The 21,251-nt window shown below is 35.5% G+C and overlaps 1 protein-coding gene across 6 annotated transcripts in view; it reads right to left on the bottom strand.

Annotated features, from left to right (window-relative positions):
- VMP1 (vacuole membrane protein 1) overlaps positions 1-21,251 on the bottom strand; it is a 143,327-nt gene that overhangs the window by 106,235 nt on the left and 15,841 nt on the right. For 5 of the 6 annotated variants that reach the window (XM_025996047.2, XM_025996048.2, XM_072747623.1 and 2 more), the window contains 4 exons: positions 17,439-17,540; positions 14,750-14,885; positions 13,131-13,221; positions 11,810-11,920 (listed from right to left, as the gene is read on the bottom strand). In XM_025996047.2, the coding sequence (XP_025851832.1) occupies positions 11,810-11,920; positions 13,131-13,221; positions 14,750-14,885; positions 17,439-17,514 (414 nt within the window). In that variant the 5' untranslated portion in view covers positions 17,515-17,540. The remainder of the gene's footprint in view (positions 1-11,809; positions 11,921-13,130; positions 13,222-14,749; positions 14,886-17,438; positions 17,541-21,251) is intronic. The other variant, XM_025996049.2, reaches the window with a different exon arrangement.

Genomic DNA, 21,251 nt, shown 5'->3' with positions numbered 1-21,251 from the left:
TTTTTTATTTTTTAAGATCTTATTTATTCATGAGAGACACAGAGGGAGACAGACACATATGCAGAGGGAGAAGCAGGCTCTCTGTTGGGAGCCTGACGCGGGACTGGATCTTAGGACCCTGGGATCACAACCTGAGCCAAAGGTAGATGCTCAACCACTGAGCCACCCAGGTGCCCCCAACCATCTGACTATTGATCTCAAGGTTGTGAGTTTGAACCCTGTGTTGGGCTCTGAACTGGGTACGGAGCCTACTTTAAAAATAAAATAATAGGGACACCTGGGTGGCTCAGCGGTTAACGCATCTGCCTTTGGCTCAGGTCGTGATCCTGGAGACAAGGGATCAAGTCCCACGTCGGACTCCCTTGTGTGGAGCCTGCTTCTCCCTCTGCCTATGTCTCTGCCTCTCTCTCTGTGTCTCTCATGAATAAATAAATAAAACCTTAAAAAAAATATTAAAAAAATAAAATAATAATTTACAAAAAGAAGGAATGGATCCTATCTATTACACTTCTTGCCTCATACTCCATGTGGATTTCAATATAACTACATAAGCTTTTTCTTGGTTGACACTAAATGGGCTCATCTTTTTCCATCCTTTTACTATCAATCTTTCTGTGTATTCATATTTTACATAGTTTGTATACAACAAACAGTTAAATATTTTTTACATTTATTTGGACAACAGAAAGGAATATTTATTCCATTTATACTTACACAATAATTGATATATTTGGATTTAAATCTACCATTGAATGCTTACTATTCATCCTGCCTGTTCTATATTCATTTTGTTCTTCCTTGCCTTCTTTTGGCTTTTTTCTTTTTCTTTCTTTTCCTTTTCTTTTCTTTCTTTCTTTTTTTTTTTTCTATTACACTCCACGCACAACATAGAACCCAACACAGGACCTGAACTGATGACCCTGAGATCAAGACCTAAACTGAGATCAAGAGTCAGATGCTTAACCAACTGAGCCACCCAGGGGCCCTTGGTTTTTTAAAAATTACTCAATTTTGGGGATGCCTGAGTGTCTCAGTCAGTTAAGCCTTGGATTCTTGATTTCAGCTCGGGGCATGATCTGAGGGTTGTGAGATCAAGTCCCATGTTGGGGTGCATACAGCCTACTTAAGATTCTCTCTCTTCCTCTCCCTCTGCACCACTTCCCGCATGCCCCACTTGCACTCTCTATCAAAAAAATAAAATAAAATAAATTTAAAACACTACTCATTTCTTACCTGCCCCTATTAGCTTGATAGTTATATATTTGTAATGCTTCCCCTAAAGATTATAAGTCTTTATTTATTAAAGTATTATATAAACTAATATCTTGCTTTAACAGGGCAATATAAATACCTGAGAATGATCTTCAACAATTTCAATTATTACACATCTGATTTGTAGATCATGTATTCTAATTCTTTTGCTACATTTTAATCTCTCAAGACATTATCATTACTACTCATCTTAATTTAGATTTATCCATATATTTACCCTTTTTTAACTTTTCCTTCCTGAATCTCTGGGCTTCAATATAGAATCACTTTACTTCGATTCAAAGAACATCTTTTACTATTTCCTTTAGAGAATGTTAGCTGGTTAGTTTAAAAAACAAACTTTCTGTTTTTTAAAAATATCTTTATTTTACACTGTTCACAGGAATACTTTGAGTATAGAGTCCTTTGTTGTTAGCTATTTTTTTTTTAGCCCTTTAAAATTACCATTCCAGGGGTGCCTGGGTAGCGCAGTTGGTTGGGCCTCTGACTCTTGGTTTTAGCTAAGGTGGTGATCTCCAGGTCATGAGATTGAGCCGTAAGTTGGGCTCCGTGCTCAGTGCAGAGTCTGGTTGGGAGAAATTCTCTCTCCCTCTCCTGCTCATGCTCACACTTTCTCGCATGCATGCAATGTCTCTCAAATAAAAAATAAATCTTTGGGGCACCTGGGTGGCTCAGTCCGTTAAGTGTCTGCCTTGAGCTCAGGTCAGGATCCTGGGATTCTGGGATTGGGTCCTGAATAGGGCTTCCCTGCTCAGTGGGGAGTCAGCTCCTCCTTCTCCCTCTAACCCTCCTTCCCGCTCAGGCTCTGGGTAGCTTTCTCTCTCTCAAATGAATAATCTTAAAAAAAAAGTAAGTCTTTTAAAAAAAAGATACCATTCCACTGTCAGCCCTTGACTTCTCAACAAACCCTTGATAGTAAGAAATCAGTCTTAACGGAGTTTCTTTGAAGTACATGTTTTTTTTTTTTTCCTCCAATCCTTTTTAATTCTTGACATTTTTCCCTGGCCAACTTTGCAGTTTATTAGTCCTGTTTTAGCTATGTCTACTGAAAGTCCATTAATAGAGTTCTTAATTTCAGTTACTATGTTTTTTCAATTCTAGATTTTCCATTTGGCTTTCTTTTATATTTTATAGTCTCTAATTCTCTGTTGAAATACTTAAACTTGTTTTTTATTACCTTGAACACATTATTTTTAGATTAAAATACATGTATAATAACTTCATTAAATGGATCCTTTATGGATCTATTCCTATTATTTCTTTGTATTGACCAATCTATCTGGTCTCCTCAAATATTTGATTACTTTTGATTGAGTGCTGGACTTATATATGAAAAAAATAAAGTTAAGGTGAAGCCTAGGATGGTTTTATTTTCCTTCACACTTCAGAGTTAAGCCTGAGATTTAGTTCCTGTAAGGCCTAATTTATATCTAATTCATCCTTACTTTATTTTTATTTTTTTAAAGATTTTATTTATTTATTCATGAGAGACACAGAGAGAGAGAGGCAGAGAGGCAGAGACACAGGCAGAGGGAGAAGCGGGCTCCATGCAGGGAGCCTGACATGGAACTCGATCCCAGGTTTCCAGGATCAGGCCCCGGGCCGAAGGCGGCGCTAAACTGCTGAGCCACCCGGGCTGCCCCATCCTTACTTTAAAATGTGGCCCCTTAGGGTTCCAATCCAAAGCCTGCAGGTTTATCGAGGCATATCATTGTCCAGTACCACCTCTCTAGGCTTCCTCTTTAATATCAACCTTTTAAAGATTCTTTCCTGAGAGAACTGATCCAAATTGCCTAACCTATCATCACTGAAAATGGAACAATGATCAGTGGTTTTCAACTATGCTAACATAATGCTACTTTAAAATCAACTGTGGGAAATGTTGCTTAAAATTTCTTAAAAATAATAGCTAAAGTATGTAAAATGAAATGACTGCTTTTTTTTTAATTTTTATTTATTTATGATAGTCACACAGAGAGAGAGAGAGAGAGGCAGAGACACAGGCAGAGGGAGAAGCAGGCTCCATGCACCGGGAGCCCGACGTGGGATTCGATCCAGGGTCCCCCGGAGCGTGCCCTGGGCCAAAGGCAGGCGCCAAACCGCTGCGCCACCCAGGGATCCCGAAATGACTGCTTTTTAAGTAAAATCAGAGTAAGAATAATGATAATAGTAGTCATCACTTATTGAAAACCTTATATATATATATATTAGCCACTGAACTGAAGAGTACATGTGTTATTTCATCTAATCCTCAAAACAGCCTTATTCAATAAGTACTATTATTATCATTCCCATTTTCAGCTGAATAAACTAAGGTTTAAAAGTTAAGAAACTTGCCAAATGTCACAGTTAGTAATATTTTATTAGGCATTCAAACCCAGCTGCTTGACTCTGAATATCTTTATCACTTTCCATGATAGGAATGAAAGACTTTAGTCCCATAACAAAAATCACCTTCAATCACTTGCATATTCTTAAATAATAAAGAAAAGAATGGAATTGGCATTATATCTGAAACTGAGCATGTCAAGGAAGTATGTCCTACCTGTAAATATTTATGTTATGATGGAAGGAAAGGATAATAATTGTTAAACTAATTAATGAATACAGAAAACTCTTAAGAAAATTTATTTTCCACTCACGTGCATTAATTGATAAGTGTAAATATAGATAAATAATAGAATATGACTCTAATCTAAGTGGAACTTTTTTTTTCTTAAAGATTTTATTTATTTATTCATGAGAGATAGAAAGAGAGGCAGAGACATAGGCAGGGGGAGAATCAGGCTCCTCACTGGGAGCCCAATCCCAGGACCCTGGGATTATGCCCCGAGCCAGAGGCAGATGCTAAACCACTGAGCCACCCAGGCATCCCTAAGTAGAACTTTTTGAGGGTTTCATATTTATCTAGAAGAGAACTTGCAAATATAGTACTGTACATTAGTTGTATTAGCAATGCCACCTAGTGGCAGCCAAATACAGACATACTTAGGAAAAAAGTTCTAGAAGAGTGGTTCCTAAGGGTTAGTCTTTGGTGAATCTAATATAATAGGTCCTTTTTGACAAGAAAAATGCATATTTGCAACGAAACATAACAATATGTGTAGTTTCAGGGCATTAACAGACTTCCTGAAGCCCATTTGTTGACTACGACAATTAAAGAAAAAAAACAACGAACATAGGGGCCCAATTAACTCCCCTTGACCTCTGAAAAAAAAATCCATTCACTTTCCATTCCCTTACTGTCTGGTTAGTAATCAGTAATTCTGCATAAACAGTATCTAACTTTGTGGCTAGGTATCTGTTCTCGGAAAACTACTAGATTTCCACTGTTTTCAAATCAACTTAGAATATTTGATGATAGCCCAAACTGGTCATTTTTCTCTATTGATTTTCATTAAATTTAATGTGTATCAAGCAACGACTTTTACTTCTGATGTTTAAAGAAGTAATGAGGACCTTCAGGCCATCTGAATTAAGTTATAACTTTTCAATTATACCTAAAATATAAACGAAATTATTAACAAACTTAAAAACCAAGACAATTTTTTCATTTTATTTTTTTATTTTAAGTAGGCGCTGCACCCAATGTGGGGCTCGAACTCACAACCCTGAGATAAAGGGTCAGGGGCTCTACTGTCTGAGCCAACCCGATGCCCCAAGACAATCTTTCCATTTTAAAGGCAGATATACAAGTATCTAATATTGTAGGAAATATAGTAACACTCTGAGATCACTATTTAATTGTACAATGAGTTCTAATTAAAACTTCTAAAAGAGTTAACTTCTATACTGAGAAGGACCTAACTGGGAAATGTTGCTTATTTAAACAGGAAAAATTTCCCTATTTCATTTTTAAGCCATAATTTCTAGTAAAGAGTACCATGATAAAGAATGAGTTAAATCTTTTCCTTTTTTTTTTTTTTTTTTAAATTCATGAGAGACACAGAGAGAGAGAGAGAGGCAGAGACATAAGCAGAGGGAGAAGCAGGCTTCATGCAGGGAGCCCAATATGGAACTCGATCCCCGGTCTCCAGGATCACGCCCTGGGCTGAAGGCAGGTGCTGAACCGCTGAGCTACCCAGACATCCCATTCTTCCTTTTGTTTTTATTTCTTTTTCACCTATTTTACAGCAAATTATTGTCAAAAGGATAGTTAAATTCTGACCATACTAATCTCCTAACATGGTCACTTGTTTTCTTGATTGAAGAGTTATATATGTACATAGAAAATGTGCCAGTTTCATTAGCACAAATATATGACGTGAGAATGCTAGTATCACATTCCTAAGTGATAATAAAGGCTCATAAATCAAAAGAAGTGTAATTAGGACTTTCCAAATACAATCACATCTCACAGATACAAAGCAAAAAGAGTGGTGATCAAAAAGGATACATTCCTTGGTCATCTAGCACCAAGAAAATGTTAAGTTTTAAAAATATAAACAAATTATTTAGAGTAGCTTATATTTCCTCCAAAATATAAACAAATTATTTAGAATAGCTTCTTAATAACAGATCAAATTTTTAAACTTTTATTTGATTCCGCTTTGCTTCTGGCTATTTTGATCTGTTCCAAAATTGCCAAAGTTTACAAGTGGATAGTCGATACTTACTGATGAATTTTTTTCCTCCATATCTGGTTATTGATTACTTTCCTCTTGGGAGGAATACATGAGATAATTCATGTAAAGTGCTGAGCACACAGCCTGGCACACAGTAAACATTCAGTACTGTTAGCTAGCCTATCATTCAGGTAAAGCTACAATAACAAACAATCCAAAAATCTACATAGCTTAAAATAACAGTTACTTCTCCCTGACTGTACATATCCATCACAGCATGGCAAAGGGAATCTGCTCATCATAGAGTTTCAGGCTCCATCTTCATACAACAGACAGGTGAAAGAGTCAAACCTTGCAGACAAACCTTGCAAGACAAACCTTGCAGCTCCTGCCAGGAAGCGGTAGCTATCACTTATACTCACATTTCATTGGTCAAAGCGAATCTATGGCTGGGGTCAAATATGATGGGAATGCAAAATCTTCCTGGAGGTATGTATACCATAAAAATAAACACCAAATAAGGATTAAAAAATAATAAAATTGACTTTTGCTAGTATTACTGTAAGGACAGTGATCACGTTTGTTATTGTATTAATAGTAGTAACAGTAGTGTGAACTCCTTGCAATCTGACTTCCATCCCAACCAGGCAATTGAAAAATAAAGACTAGTGATATCTTACATTTTCCTTTTGCTCAATTCTGAAAACTATTTTTTGAAGATGCTCATTTTTTCTCCACAATCCCCATTATACTTAAGGAATTCTGGAAGGAAAGCCTATGTCTAAATGAAAAGGTCTAAAAACTAAACCTGGTCAAATGGAAATGTCATATGCTGAGTCTTTCTTTCTATTTTTTTTTTAACATTAACATACTGTTCCCCAAGCCTTTACATACTTAATTTGTTTGATATATTGGTCTTTCATTCATTTCTGATCACTACTGTCTAAAAAAGTGTTCTTTTGACAAAAGTAACATCTATGCATGATAAAACCCTGGGCAAACTAGGAATAGAGATGAAGTTTTATCAACTCAATAAAGTACATTTGCTATAACCTACAGCTAACATAATACTTAATGGTGAGAAACCAGATGTTTCCCACTAAGACTAGGAACAAAGCATAATGTCCCCTCACCACTCCTATTCAACATCATACTGGAAGACCTAGTTAATGCAGTACAAAAAGAAAATGAAAGGATATACAGATTAAGAAGAAAGAAACAGAATTTTATTTGCAGATGAGATGATTATCAATGTAGGAAATCCTAATGAACAAACAAAAAAAGTCCTGGAACATTGTTATAGCAAGGTTGTAGTACACAAAGTTTATATACAAGTTAACTGCTTTCCTGTATACCAGTAATTAATATACATAATCCATGAATCATGTCTCTAATAATTGCCCAAATGAGTTGAAAATTTTTATACAGGCAAAATGTTCATAGCAGTTTTTTTTTTTTTAAAGATTTTATTTATTTATTCATGAGAGACACAGAAAGAGAGAAAGAGAGAGAGAGAGAGGCAGAGACACAGGCAGAGGGTGAAGCAGGCTCCATGCAGGGAGCCCGATGTAGGACTCGATCCAGCACCCCAGGATCACGCCCTGGGCTAAAGGCAGATGCTCAACCGGTAAGCCACCCAGGCATCCGGTTTTTTTTTTTTTTTTTTAAGATTTTATTCATTTATTCATGAGAGACACAAAGAGAGAGTCAGAGATACAGGCAGAGGGAGAAACAAACTCTGGTGGTACATCCATAAAATGGAATACTATTCGCATTAAAAAGAAATGAAGCAGCAAGCCATAAAAAGACATGGAGGAATTTTTTTTTTCATGGAGGAATTTTAAATGCATATTGTTAAGTGAAAGAAGCCAGGGAGTAAACATATAATATACAAATCCAACTATGTAACATTTTGGAAAAGCCAAAACTTACAGAGACAATAAAAGGATCAGTGGTTACTAAGGGTTTATGGGTGGAGGGAAGGTGGAAGGTAGCAGTAAATAGGTAGAACACAGGCAATTTGTAGGGCAGTGAAATTATTCCATATGATACTATAGTGGAGGATACATAACATTATCTATTTGTCAAATCCCATAGAACTAGGGACACCTGGGTGGCTCAGCGGTTGAGCACTCGCCTTTGGCTCAGAGCGGGATCCTAGAGTTCCGGGATCAAGTTCCACATTGGGCTTCCTTCATGGAGCCTACTTCTCCCTCTGCCTATGTCTCTGCCTCTCTCTCTCTCTGTGTCTTTCATGAATAAATAAATAAAATCTTAAAAAAAAAATCCCATAGAACTGTAAAATAAAAAATGAACTCTAACGTAAACAATTGGCTTTAGTTAATAATGTATCAATACTGGCTCCTTAATTGTAACAAATGTACTATACCAAAGTAAGATGTTAATAACAGTGAAACTATTATCATATTGTACATCTAAAACTAAAATAATGTTTAATATCAATTATGCCTTAATTAATAAACTAAACAAAAGGAAAACTCTGTGTTTCCGTGTGTAAAATGGTACATGAAAACTTTATCCTTTATGCAACCCTAAAACTGATGCAAAAAATAAAGCAAGAAAGCAAGCCAGCCAGTCAGCCTGAAGGGAAGGAAAAAAAGGGAAGGAAAGGAAAGGAAAGGAAAGGAAAGGAAAGGAAAGGAAAGGAAAGGAAGGAAGGAAGGAAGGAAGGAAGGAAGGAAGGGAAGAAAAGAAAGGAAAGGAAAGGAAGAGAGAGAGGGGGAGGGAGAGAGGAAGAAAGGAAAGGAGAGAGGGAGGCAAGGAGGGAGGGAATAAAGGAGGAGAGAAATAGGGCACTGCAGCTGGGAGGTTCAGTGGTTAAGTGACTGACTCTTGGTTTTGGCTCTGGTCATGATCCCAGTTAGGGTCATCAGATCCCGTACTGGGTGTGGAGCCTGCTTAAGATTCTCTCTACCTCTCTCCCTCTGCCCCTCCCCCTGCCCTGTCACAGGCATGTTCTCATTCTCTCTCTCTAAAGAGAGAGAAAAAGAAAGGAAGGAAGGAAGGGAGGGAGGGGGAGTGGGTGTTCTTAGTCCTTTGTAAATTTCCCTTTTCTTTCTGTCCAACGACTGGCATGAGTAACCCACCCAAATCAGGTGAAGATGTCATCTACCCTGCAATATAGTACATCTTTTTAAATTTCTCTTTTCAGATACTTATAATACAAAACTGTTTTCTCTTCAGTAATGGTATCAGCATCAGGCAGCCCGGGTGGCTCAGTGTTTTAGCGCCGCCTTCAGCCCAGGGCCTGATCCTGAAGACCTGGGATCGAGTCCCGCGTTGGGCTCCCTGCATGGAGCCTGCTTCTCCCTCTGCCTGTGTCTCTGCCTCTCTCTCTCTCTCTCTCTCTGTGTGTGTGTCTCTCTCATGAATAAATAAATAAAATCTTAAAAAAAAAAAAAAGTAATGGTATCAGCATCTACTCACTCTAATCAAAATCCAACAGTTATCTTTGGCTCTTTCCCCCATAACTAAATCACAGTATCTTTGCGACTGTACTATTCACATTTCTCTAAGATGTATCCTGTTTCATCCGAATGCTACTACTACTCCAATCACTCTTCTGAAATACTAAAAATTTATACCATCTTTTAGTTCCATTCTGTTTGACATCTCTCTGCAAATTCTTTTTTGTAATTTCCCCTGCTCTCCATACTTGCTATCTCCATGGAAGCCTGTATCTCTCTGAAGGGTTATCATAACTGCCCTATCTTCTTTTTCTCCCACTTTCAACCTATCTCCCCCAGTACAGCCAGTAACATATATTCAAAATGCAGATATGGTTATTTTACTTGTATTTAATTTTAGCACATCTAAAATAATTCTAAATACTACTCACAAACAAAAATCAAATTTACTTAATGCTGAAAAAGTAGTCTGATCCATTCTGGACCCCAGTTTATTATCAGCAGTGATAATGCCACAAAACTTTTATTTATTTATCATGTTGATTGATTTATCTATTTAAGAGACAGAGTGTGCACGCAAGGGGAAGAGTGGCAGAGGGAGAGGGAGAAAGAAACTTTGGCAGAATTCATGCTATGCGTGGAGTGGGGCTAAATCTCACAACCCAATATCATGACCTGAGCCAAAACCAAGAGTCAGGCAAATAACTCAATGTGCCACCAAGGCACTGTGCCACAAAATTTTTATATAGCTCTCATGTAAAATGCAACACAGTTTTAGATGCTCCTTGATTAAATCTATATACTTGCTAAACTAGTATAATATATACAGTATTGACTTTAATGAGAGTATAACATGTTTTTTCAAGTAACTCTTGAGGAATTCCTTCCACACTTATGAAAAGCCTAACCACACTCTATTACATCTGCACTCTGATCCTCCAGCAGAAGTAGCTGCTTAATTTATGGCAAAGACCTGATTTTTCACTCAAATGAAATGAATTTAATAATAAATGATTGATTGTACGTTTCTAAGTCCTTCATGGATCGAAGGAACTAAATAATGCTTCACATTAAGACATTTTATAAATGTCATTTCATAAAGGTTTCTCATGGACATGAAAAGAAAGAGGAAACATAAAACTTCCCTATTTCAAATGTCTTTAACTTGTGCAATTTCATCAGAATCTCTTTTTAAGGTTTGGCAGAATCTGCTACCTGGGTTGCTTTTTAGATACTCCTAAATTAATCAAATGCCACAAATGAGTTCCTTAATCTGGTTTCCCCAAGGAATCTCAGAGGAAAGGTCTAGAAAAGAACAGAAGGTAACCTAGACTCTTTAATTCCTTCTTTTCTCTTCTCCCTCAACCTCTAATATAGCATACTTCTTAGAATGTAAATATTAAAGAAACACTGATATAGATTAGTTCTCTGAGATTTATGTCCCTATTTGGGATAAAATCAGCAACCAATCATGAACGGAATTATAAAATTTCAGATTTTCAAGTCTTATAAACTTGGAGAAGGTATGAATTACAGATTAATTCTCAAATTATTCTTCAAGCCATTAAGTCAGCAGTCTTCTGATCATTCCTTAATACTTCCCTGCTTCGGAAATGAATTCATTGAAGCATAAAGGTTGCAAGTGTTTGCTGTGCTGAACTTTATTCAGCAATTAGTACTGCTGTGACAACTTTTTACCTGTCTTTCCCCAACCAAGATCAAGCTGTTTCAAATAGGGAATGGTTTTCAATTCCTCAGGAACAGGAATAGAGCGAAATAAGAGAAACATCCCGGCACAAAATTTAATGAAGCACTCACTCATCAAGCCCATATTTACATGACCCTGAAAATGTCATTTACATTCTGTGCCCTAGATGTCCTGCTTTTCATCTCCCAGTCTTAATTCTGCTATTATTTCAGTACATTTGGAAAACCTATCTTTTATCTCTCCAATTTCATAAATAAAATATTTTTAGGAGGGGTATATTTTATATTTTGATTTAAAAGGGCTTAAGGAAACTTTTAATTCTATATGAATAACACTTCATTAACCACATTCAGTTAGAATACCAAAATGACTATTCAAGTGTGTATACATGGTGTTTGAGGACAGGAGGGAAGACACCATTTCACATTTACTGATTAACAAAGTAAACTGTTTAAATTAATTCTAAGCCTTACATGTTATTTTGTACATTTAAAGAACTTCAACTATTAAAATAATAATTACATAAGCAAAAGAACCATTATTCCAAAATCTGGAAGGAAAACACATCCCCTCACCCCCCACCCCCAGTGAATTAATTTAATTAAACAATCTCATTTGCCCAAGGGTTTTATCCTTCTCTTTTTAAATCCTCAACCCAAAAGGAAAAAAAAAAAAAAAAAAAAACAGAATTCTAAATCAAATTTAAAACACTGATTTGAGGATGAGAATGCTTTTAAAATGCAAAGGTAAATAAATAAAAATCTTAGATTTTTAACTTCTGAAGTAAAAGCACCAATTGAAACATCTCTTTCAATCTTGCTTATTGTTATTCTTACCAGATAAAGGAGGAAGGTGTGCAGCCCTGTTCCAAGCCCAACAGAAGATAAAATTCCTAAGCCTATCCAGTAGGCATACAAAAGAAACTGTTTCTCTATACGTTGCACATACTGAAAAACAAAAAGGATCCAGTGAAAAAAAACTCAACAAATTTGTTAAACAAAAATGTGTTATATACCACCTATGATCAAAATAAAACAAACCAACTATATAAATTTCTAGTAGGAAGAAAGCATTAAGAGTAAAAACCCCTTCAAAAGGCCTAATTCTTCGTATATATGATGGCAGAGAGGCAAAAAATTCATCTGATTGTAATAAAGCTCTTGTTTTTAGACCTTTAAAGTCCTACTATTCCTATATAATGACATTTACAGGAAAAACACAAATTACTAATAAGATAACTATAGGAATAAAATTTTTAAATCTATCTAAAAGTTACAAAAAGCATTTTGTTTAAGAAAGCACTGTAATAAACAGCATGAGAGTGGGGCAGTTATTTATGTATTTGTAAATGGAATAGATTCTTGTTTATCCAAATAAAAAATGGAATAAAATTATTTTTGTAACTTAAGACCCAGATGCTTTTTAAACGAGCAAACTGAACGAAGTCCACTGAGCAAAGGACTTGGAGGCATTCCAGACACTAGATCCTAGACTCTCATACTGGCAAGCAAATTCATCAAACCAGTTCCTCACAAACTCTTACTGGCATAGATTTCTTCAAAATATTTAAGAGAAATGCATTTAAAACTATAAAAACTGCAATTAGAGGTTAACTGCTTTAAAATATAAAACGATACCACATTTAAAACCATTTCCTATTAGAATACACTAATGTCTTACTATTTTAACAAAAGTTATTAACAAAATGTCCTATTTTCCTTTCAGTTATGTTGTACTTACAGACTACTGGCAAATTAACTTCTCCCTATTTTAGACTTATAAAACCTAACTTTCAATCTAAGATGAATATATCTGTTTGGATGGATCACAGAAGTGTGTTAAAGAAAATATGAAGACTTGGTGCTGATTAAAGGATTCATGACTATTTTGACTAAACACAATCAGGAAAGTTACATTTGAATCCTTGAAAATAAAAATGATGCGTAAATGCTCAGCAGCCATGAACTGCCACAAGAATATTTTTAATATTTGGTCTTAAAAGAAAGACATCAAGATATCGGTTATGAGATAAATTTAAAAGAGAAAACCAAGTCTAAAAATGTAGAGGTTAAAAACTGTTATCAAACCCACAATAGTCCCTTTTTAAAATTCTTTGGGAGGTATGAGGTACAAAAACAGAAAAGCAGAACCTCTTACCTGTTGATGTGCTCCTTCAACATAATACGTAGCTGTAAGTACAGCAAGCAGCAGTAAAAAAGACACCACAATGCTTTGACGATGCCATAATCTTAAAAACAATTTAAAAACAAAAATAAATGAAATATCTCAGTCTCACTTTCAGGATTTACCACTTCCAAAACAATTTCTTATTGAAGCACTTATGTTATTTAACATAGCTAGAGAATCATATCTTTTGTGCTGAACTCTTCTGTCCTTAAACACGATGGTCTCTTGGGTTACAGAGGTCAAGAGAAGATACATGGGTATAGAACACCCAATTTCTTATTATAAGCCCAACTGTACCCAAAAGACTGATCTTGTTTACAACTCAACTTCCCACTGGGAGAGGCATGAAAAGAAGACTGGCCTTCAAGTTAGAGGACCTGGGTCAGAGTCCCTAAGTATCGCACATTGAGTAAGACAATAAATCTGATTCGGTTGTTTTCAAGATCATAATAAAATTGACCCTTGTACAAAATGGGTCAGAACTGCACAGGGATCACATGTGGATTTTTTACAGTATAGTACTGTAAAGGTTATTTTCTCTTCCATATGTTTTTTTCTTTTTTTTCTTTTTTTTAAGATTTTATTTAGTCATTAGAGACACACACACACAGAGAGACAGAGACAGGCAGAGGGAGAAGCAGGCTCCCTGCAAGGAACCCAACGTGGGACTCGATCCGGGGTCTCCAGGATCACGCCCTGGGATGAAGGCAGCGCTAAACCACTAAGCCACTGAGGCTGCCCTCTTCCATATATTTTTCTTAATAACATTTTCTTCTCTCTAGTTTACTATATTCTAAGAATACAGCATGTAATACATATATATATATATATCCAAAATTTTATATATATCCAAAAATTTCCAGTCAAAATTATGCCAACAAATTTCCAGTTGGTAGTTATGTTTTTGAGGAGTCAAAAATTATACACAGATTTTCAAATGTGTGGGGGTTGGAATCCCCAACCCCCATGTTGTTCAAGAGCCAACTGTAATCATAAACTTGTTTCACTAGTTTCACAGAGTTGCTTTAAGGAGCAAATGAACCGAAAAAGGTTACAAAATGTTTTATAAACTAAATACAATAAAAACAGGATATTATTAAAGATAATAACTTAGAAAGGCAAGCCCAAAATGATAAGGTATGTAAAGGTTCAACTTGCTTGTTACGATATCTGAAACAGGGCTTATAAGTACTGACCTTAAAGATACAACACATTTCCATGGCAGAGTCCTTTTTCACTGACTCGAATTATCAGTAAAAGGGCCACATATCCTGGACCCTGCCCTACCAAAGAATCAGTGTATCTAATGTACACAGGCCCAATTTCTTCTAAAGGTAAAGCCAGAAGAAAAAAAAATATCTTGTTTTCTAGATTCTTCTTTGCATAAAAGACTGTAATAATCCAGTGAGCAAATAGCAATATATTCCCCTAATCTATTTTTCTGCAAACTTCAGAAAGGAAAATAAATGTTCCTAAATATTTTAAATTTAATTCATTTTGAAAGAGCAGTTGGTAGAGAGTAGGAGATTGTTAAAGATTTCTAAAGTTAGTAAATAAGGTTTATATAAAAGGTAATGGAAGATATTTACTTTGAGGTCCAGTCCTTCAAGATTACTAGGATTTCCAGAGAAAAATACTGCAAGGTAATGAGTGGCTGTCTCCACAGGACAATATTCTGCCTTTCTTCCCGATCCCTCCTCTTCTTTTCATTCATTGAAGAGGGGTCTGAAAAACATTAGTGCAGAAGGTAAAACAGAATGTTTACTTCTCCTCATCACTTTCAAAATTAATCTACTTTTACAACCCATATTTAAAGGACTGCATAAAAACTCAAAAAACAAGGAATATGTTCACATTATAATAAGTTTTGGCTAACATACTTCTGCTATATTCTAAGAATGATTTTTGCAGTGATTTTATTGTCAGGACACAAATTTCTGTTCTTGTACACTACTGGGATACTAAGTTGGCCCACCTTCTATGAAGGGTAATTCAGCATCATATCACAGAGCAAAGTGGTTTAGAGTTCCAAACGGGAAGGCAAACTACTCGGTTCCAAATCCTGGCTACAAGTCAAATGACCTTGGGCAAGTTAGTTAGTTAATTTTTTTATGTCTCAGTTTTCCCTTCTCTAAAATGAAGATGAAAATAGTACTTACTATTTTAAGGTCACTGAAAAGATTTAATGAGTTAATATATGTAAAGTTCTCAGAAGAGTCTGACACTTAGTAAGAGTTCAATTAAGGTTAATATCAAAATTGCAAATGCGTATACCAGATAGTCCCATTTTTTTTTTTAAGATTTTATTTATTCATTCATGAGAGACACAGAGAGAGAGAGAGGCAGAGACACAGGCAGAAGGATAAACAGGCTCCATGCAGGGAGCCTGATGTAGGACTCAATCCCGGAACTCCAGATGGCGCCCTGGGCCAAAGGCAGGCGCTAAACCGCTGAGCTACCCAGGGATCCCTAATAATCTCATTTCTCATAATGATTAAGTATGAGGTGAAATGTTTCTTGTACAAGTGTATTCAGTTCAATGTTATCTGTCTAAACAAAAGATTATAATCAACTTAAATGTTAACAACAGAAAACAAAAGAGTAATTCTCATACGATGGGAAACTAAACAGCCATAATGATTAAGTTCTTCATGTACAATTACAGCAAAATCCTTAGGAAATATTAAGCTAAAAAAAAAACACTGTACAGGAGAGTAAATATGCCATACTAACATTAATTTTAAATTCCAAGGGGGTAGGCAGTAGGGAAAGAATATATAAATGTGCATTCCTTTAGAGAGAAAGAAAAAATACTATGCCTAAGCTCCTAATGTGAAGAGACTATATGACATATGCACGCCTATCTCTGAAACCTGAAACTCTTGGTGAAATGGTATAAAATTTATCAATAATGAGAGTAACCAAAAGTCAGAGAAGTGCTGCAAAATGTGTTCTCCAAGGCAATGTAGTGATCAGGACAAAGAGGAGCTACTATTTCACATAGTTTGTACTTCTTCCAACATAAGATAACTTCTATAATATATTATCACCATGCTAGAGTTTATTTGCAATACATTTGAGATGCCAAACAATTTAGAAGTCAAAAAGAAAACTATTACAATGAACAGAAATGGAAAATCTTTCATTGTCCTTTCAACACAGTAAGGAAAGCTCCTACTTGAACCATCTATGTAAATAAAAGCCATAATTTTCAGGGCTTTCAGGGTTTTTTTTTGGGGGGGGGTAAATGTATGAAAGAGAGTCAAATATACTGAAATTTACCACAAATTCTGATTTTGATTAAAATACAAATTTATTTGTCGCAAATGAAAGATTTAAGATAAACCCACAATGATCACATTCTGACTTTTTTGATATTTGTATGTTTAGGATTATTATAATAAATAACTTTATAATTTACTTCTAAAGTTACAAAGCAGCATGATAAAACTGAGCACCAAACAATCCCAAATAAATATTAACCATACTATAAGATTAACAAATAATCATCTTGTACCTAGACCACTGCTGATGTGACTGTGGTTAGGCTGCTTCTGCTATCACTGTCAAAATTCACCATATAGGCCTGTATGGTCCTATAATTTCATTTACTGTGAAGAGTTCACCAAATGGCTCATAATTTCATTTACTATGAAGCATAAACAAAAGATAATTACAGTAGTCACCCCTTATCTGTGGGGGACATGTTCCAAGACATCAAGTGGATGCCTGAAGCCACAGATAGTACTAAATTCTATATATAGTATATTTTTTCCTGTATCTATATAGCTGTGATAAAGTTTAATTTATAAATTAGGCACAGTAAGATTGATAGCAGTTACTAATAATAAAATAATTATAAAAATACACTATAATAGAAGTTATGTGAATGTTAACTCTCTCAAAATGTTTTACTGTACTGTCGTCCTTGAGATTACATGATATGATAAAATGCCTATGTAATGAGAGGAAGTGAAGTAAATGATGCAGGCATTGTTACATTACATTGTGGCATTAGGCTTTTACTGAACTTCTGATAATAGATCATTCTGTTACTGGACTGCAGTTGGCCACAGGTAACTGAAACCATGGAAAAAGAAAATGCAAACAAGGGGCTGGGACTTCTGTAATCTTATATAAAGACATATAAGAATCTTATGTATCTTAACATATTATTAACAAAAGATAATAAATACTAGATATATTTCTATTTTATTCCAATGAAAAGGATATCATTTAAACCTGTAGATCTTCTACCTCCAAACCACCATAATTTACCTGTGAAGTTTCCATTATATTGTTCCTTGTTCATTGCTACACGTCTCTGGTCACAATTTTTTCCATTCTCTGCCATTTCATAGATCAATAACTCTTGAGGAGCTAACAAGGCAAAATAAAATCCAATGACATGTTACATAGTTCTGCTTTGCATTTATAACTGAATAAAACTGAGAAATCAACATGGTAATAATATTCTACACACTATTTGAATAATGTGTTTACACTTCCATCTTCTCTATTATAATCAAGATTTGAATAATTTGTATAGAAACCCTAATAGAAGTAGCAAAAGTATAAAAGTCATGTAGCTGTAAACCTTTTCTGGTCATTCCAAAATGTTTATGCTAAATTTACTCTTTATATCATGTTTTATATTACATGTATAGATGTAAATTTTTACTTTAAACCCCTGTATTATAATATATAAATTGTGCTGACATAATTATTCTACGCAAAAATGCAAGATTGTCTATAACTGTTATAATTCTTTTAGGTGTTAGTAAAGCAAATCGTTCTACTCAAGAAGCAAAGTACTCTGGGGTGCCTAGATGGCTCAGTCAGTTGGCTGGCTCTTGATTTCAGCTCAGTTCATGATCTTAGGGTGCTGAGATCAAGCTGATTGTCTCTCTTCCTCTGCCCCTTCCACCCTCCCAAATAAATAAATTTTAGAGAAAAAGAAGAAGAAGCACAGTACTTTGGTCTGATTTGCAATGCAGAGTCCTTAAAACACTGAGTGCGCCAGGAATCCTGTTAAGCCTATACTCAACTGATTAGAATATGATATATCATGGGTTCGGTCTTTCTATAGTTAGTTGGAACTATTTTATTCCTTGACTAAAATTCTAACTATAATTACTACCTGCAAAATATATGCTTTGTAAAGGAAAATAAGTGAAAGACTATATATAAAAAGACTGAACAAAGAGAATACATCCATTACTTCAACAGAAGGTGTCTTTTTTTTTTTTTTTAAGATTTTATTTACTTATTCATGAGAGACGCAGAGAGAGAAGTAGAGACATAGGCATAGGGAGAAGCAGGTTCCTCCGAAGAGAGCCTGATGTGGGACTCAGGGACTCCGGGATCATGCCCTGAGCCAAAGGCAGACGCTCAACCGCTGAGCCACTTAGGTGTCCCACAGAAGGTGTCTTCTTTTAGACATAATCCACTTGTGAACACCTTTGTTTTCTTGCCATCATTTCACAATAAGCAAATAAAGAAATCAAGAAAAAAAGTATAGGTTTCCACTAGCACAGATGGATAGCCTAGAGTAGATGATTATAAGAAAGCTTGAAAATCTGGATTTGCATCCCAGATTTGTCACTAATTAGTGATGTGATCTTAAGCAAGTCTCATTTTTTCTAGATCTTGATTTTCTTTTTTTGTTTGCTTGGATTTTATTTTAAAGTAATCTCTATACCCAAAATGAGGCTAGAACTCACAACCCCAAGACCAAGAGTCATGCTCTACCAACTGAGCTACCAGGCATTCCTAGACCTTGATTTTCGGATCTACAAAATGATAACAAATTCTCGGTGCCACGGTATTGGTAAGAATGAAAGAATGCATGTATGTGTGTTTGTACATGCATGTGTATAACCACATCAAAAGGGTAGGAGGTTTATGAGGCAGTAAACTGCTTATACTAGAGGAACTACTTCATTGGTACATGCCTCATTGCTATTTCAGTGTCTTTCACTGAAAAAAATTTTAAAATTCTCATTTAAAAAATTCTGGGGTCAAAAAAAAATCCTGGGGTCTGTACCAGACTCTGAAGACATAAATACAAATAACACAAGGTCCTTGTCTTCCAGAGGGTCCTTCCTTCTGGTGGGGAAGCCAGATGAGCACAAGACTTCACTTAAAATGAAATAGATACATAATATCTAACTTAGTGGGAAGAAAATAGGTTTTGGAGTGTAACAGAACTGGATTCAAACTCAAACTTAAGTATCTATGAGCTTGGACATATTTCTAAATCTCTCTAAATGTCAGTTTCTTTAATCCGTAAAATAGAGATAACATGACATATATCAAAGCGTTGCTATGAGGATCAAACAAGGTAATGTATATAAAATACTAATTATATTCTCTCACTTTTCCTACGAACTCAATATATACTAGTTGTAATGATGAGGAAGAAAGTACAGGAGCAAGTATGGGAGCTCAGAGAGTACATTCAGAAGAATTCATAAAAGCTGGAAATTTGATTCTGCAAACTTAAGTCATACTTATGTGAGGATGTTTTCAAAAGATATAGCCCAAGCAATTCCAAAAAAAAAAGATAAATGACGTTATTTTGTGAAAATCTCTAAAACCAGAGAATCACAACAGGTTCACAAAGTGTATTCCAAAAATCATGCTTTCTGGGCTTTATAAATAAAATTAACTGAGGATGTTTGGGATTTTCTATCTGATGCATTCGTATCAAGCCTAATTCTGTAGGGAATTTGTTTCAGAGATGAACAGCCATTCACCTACATCACAATAAGTAAAATGTAATTAATTTGTGGCAAAAGGATAAACAAGTCACAAAGGGGTATCTATGTTATGAAGAAAAAATTTTAAAACTTGTCCCTGTGCAAAAGACTGTGATAGCTGAGTTAAAAACTTTTGTCCAGAACAACTTGAGTATATTTGAGTTCTTACTTATAACAATGGTATTATGCAATTATTTGAAGATGTTTTTAAAGATATTGCAATAGGAATTTTCATTTGAGCAAATAATGTGTTCTTACACAATATGCTATAAAAGAAAACAGCTTACTGACATTTCCTACTCAATTCTCTGGAAAACAAAATAGTCTGGAATTTTGTTTTGTAACGAATAACCAAGGGAAGTTATTTTCTTTTTTCTTTTCTTTTTCTTTTTATTTTCTTTTAATCAGTCTACTTCTTACAAACAAAATAAGTTCACAGTTTTATTTTTTTTTTTTTATTTTTTTTTAAGATTTTATTCATTTATTCATGAGAGACAGAGAGAGAGAGAGGCAGAGACACAGGCAGAGATAGAAGCAGGCTCCATGCAGGGAGCCCTATGTGGGACTTGATCCTATGACTCCAGGATCATGCCCTGGGCTAAAGGCAGGCATCAAACCGCTGAGCCACCCAGGGATCCCAAGTTCACAGTTTTAAAAACAACTTTTGAAACACTTTTGCCATTCCGAAAGAACTAATAAGGCAAACATGCAAAGAACTACCTGTGTTCTAGTTAAGATTATAAAAGCATCAAAACTTTTTTGCATTTTAACCATTTTTGAAAATATTTTACACTATTCTTTGTCTCTTCAAACTCCCTTGAAAATGGCAACCCATGTGGCTCAGCGGTTTAGCGCCGCCTTTGGCCCAGGGTGTGATCCTGGAGACCCGGGATCGAGTCCCACGTAAGGCTCCCTGCATGGAGCCTGCTTCTTCTCCCTCTGCATGTGTCTCTGCCTCTCTCTCTGTCTCTCACAAATAAAATAAAATAAAATAATAAAATAATAAAATAACTCCCTTGAAAACACCCCTAATTCCTTTATCCCCATCTTCCTCAATCATATACATGTTGCACAACTGCATGTCCCTGAACAACCTGCATTCTTAAGGTCTGTCTGACCAGCTGAATGTAACTGGAGAAAAATCACAAAACTGCACAGCTACTTTAAATTCATGGTCTCATGGTGCCTGGGTGGCTCAGCTGGTTAAGCATCTGACTTTGGCTCAGGTCATGATCTCAGGATCCTGGGATCAGCACCACACTGGGCTCTCTGCTCAGCAGGGAGCCTGCTTCTCTCTCCCTCTGCCTGCCACTCTCCCTGCTTGTGCTCT

Source organism: Vulpes vulpes, chromosome 2, assembly GCF_048418805.1.
Source record: "Vulpes vulpes isolate BD-2025 chromosome 2, VulVul3, whole genome shotgun sequence".
NCBI classification, from domain to species: Eukaryota; Metazoa; Chordata; class Mammalia; order Carnivora; family Canidae; genus Vulpes; species Vulpes vulpes.
Note: the sequence above shows the minus strand (reverse complement) of the source record. Positions and strands in the feature narration are given on the sequence as shown.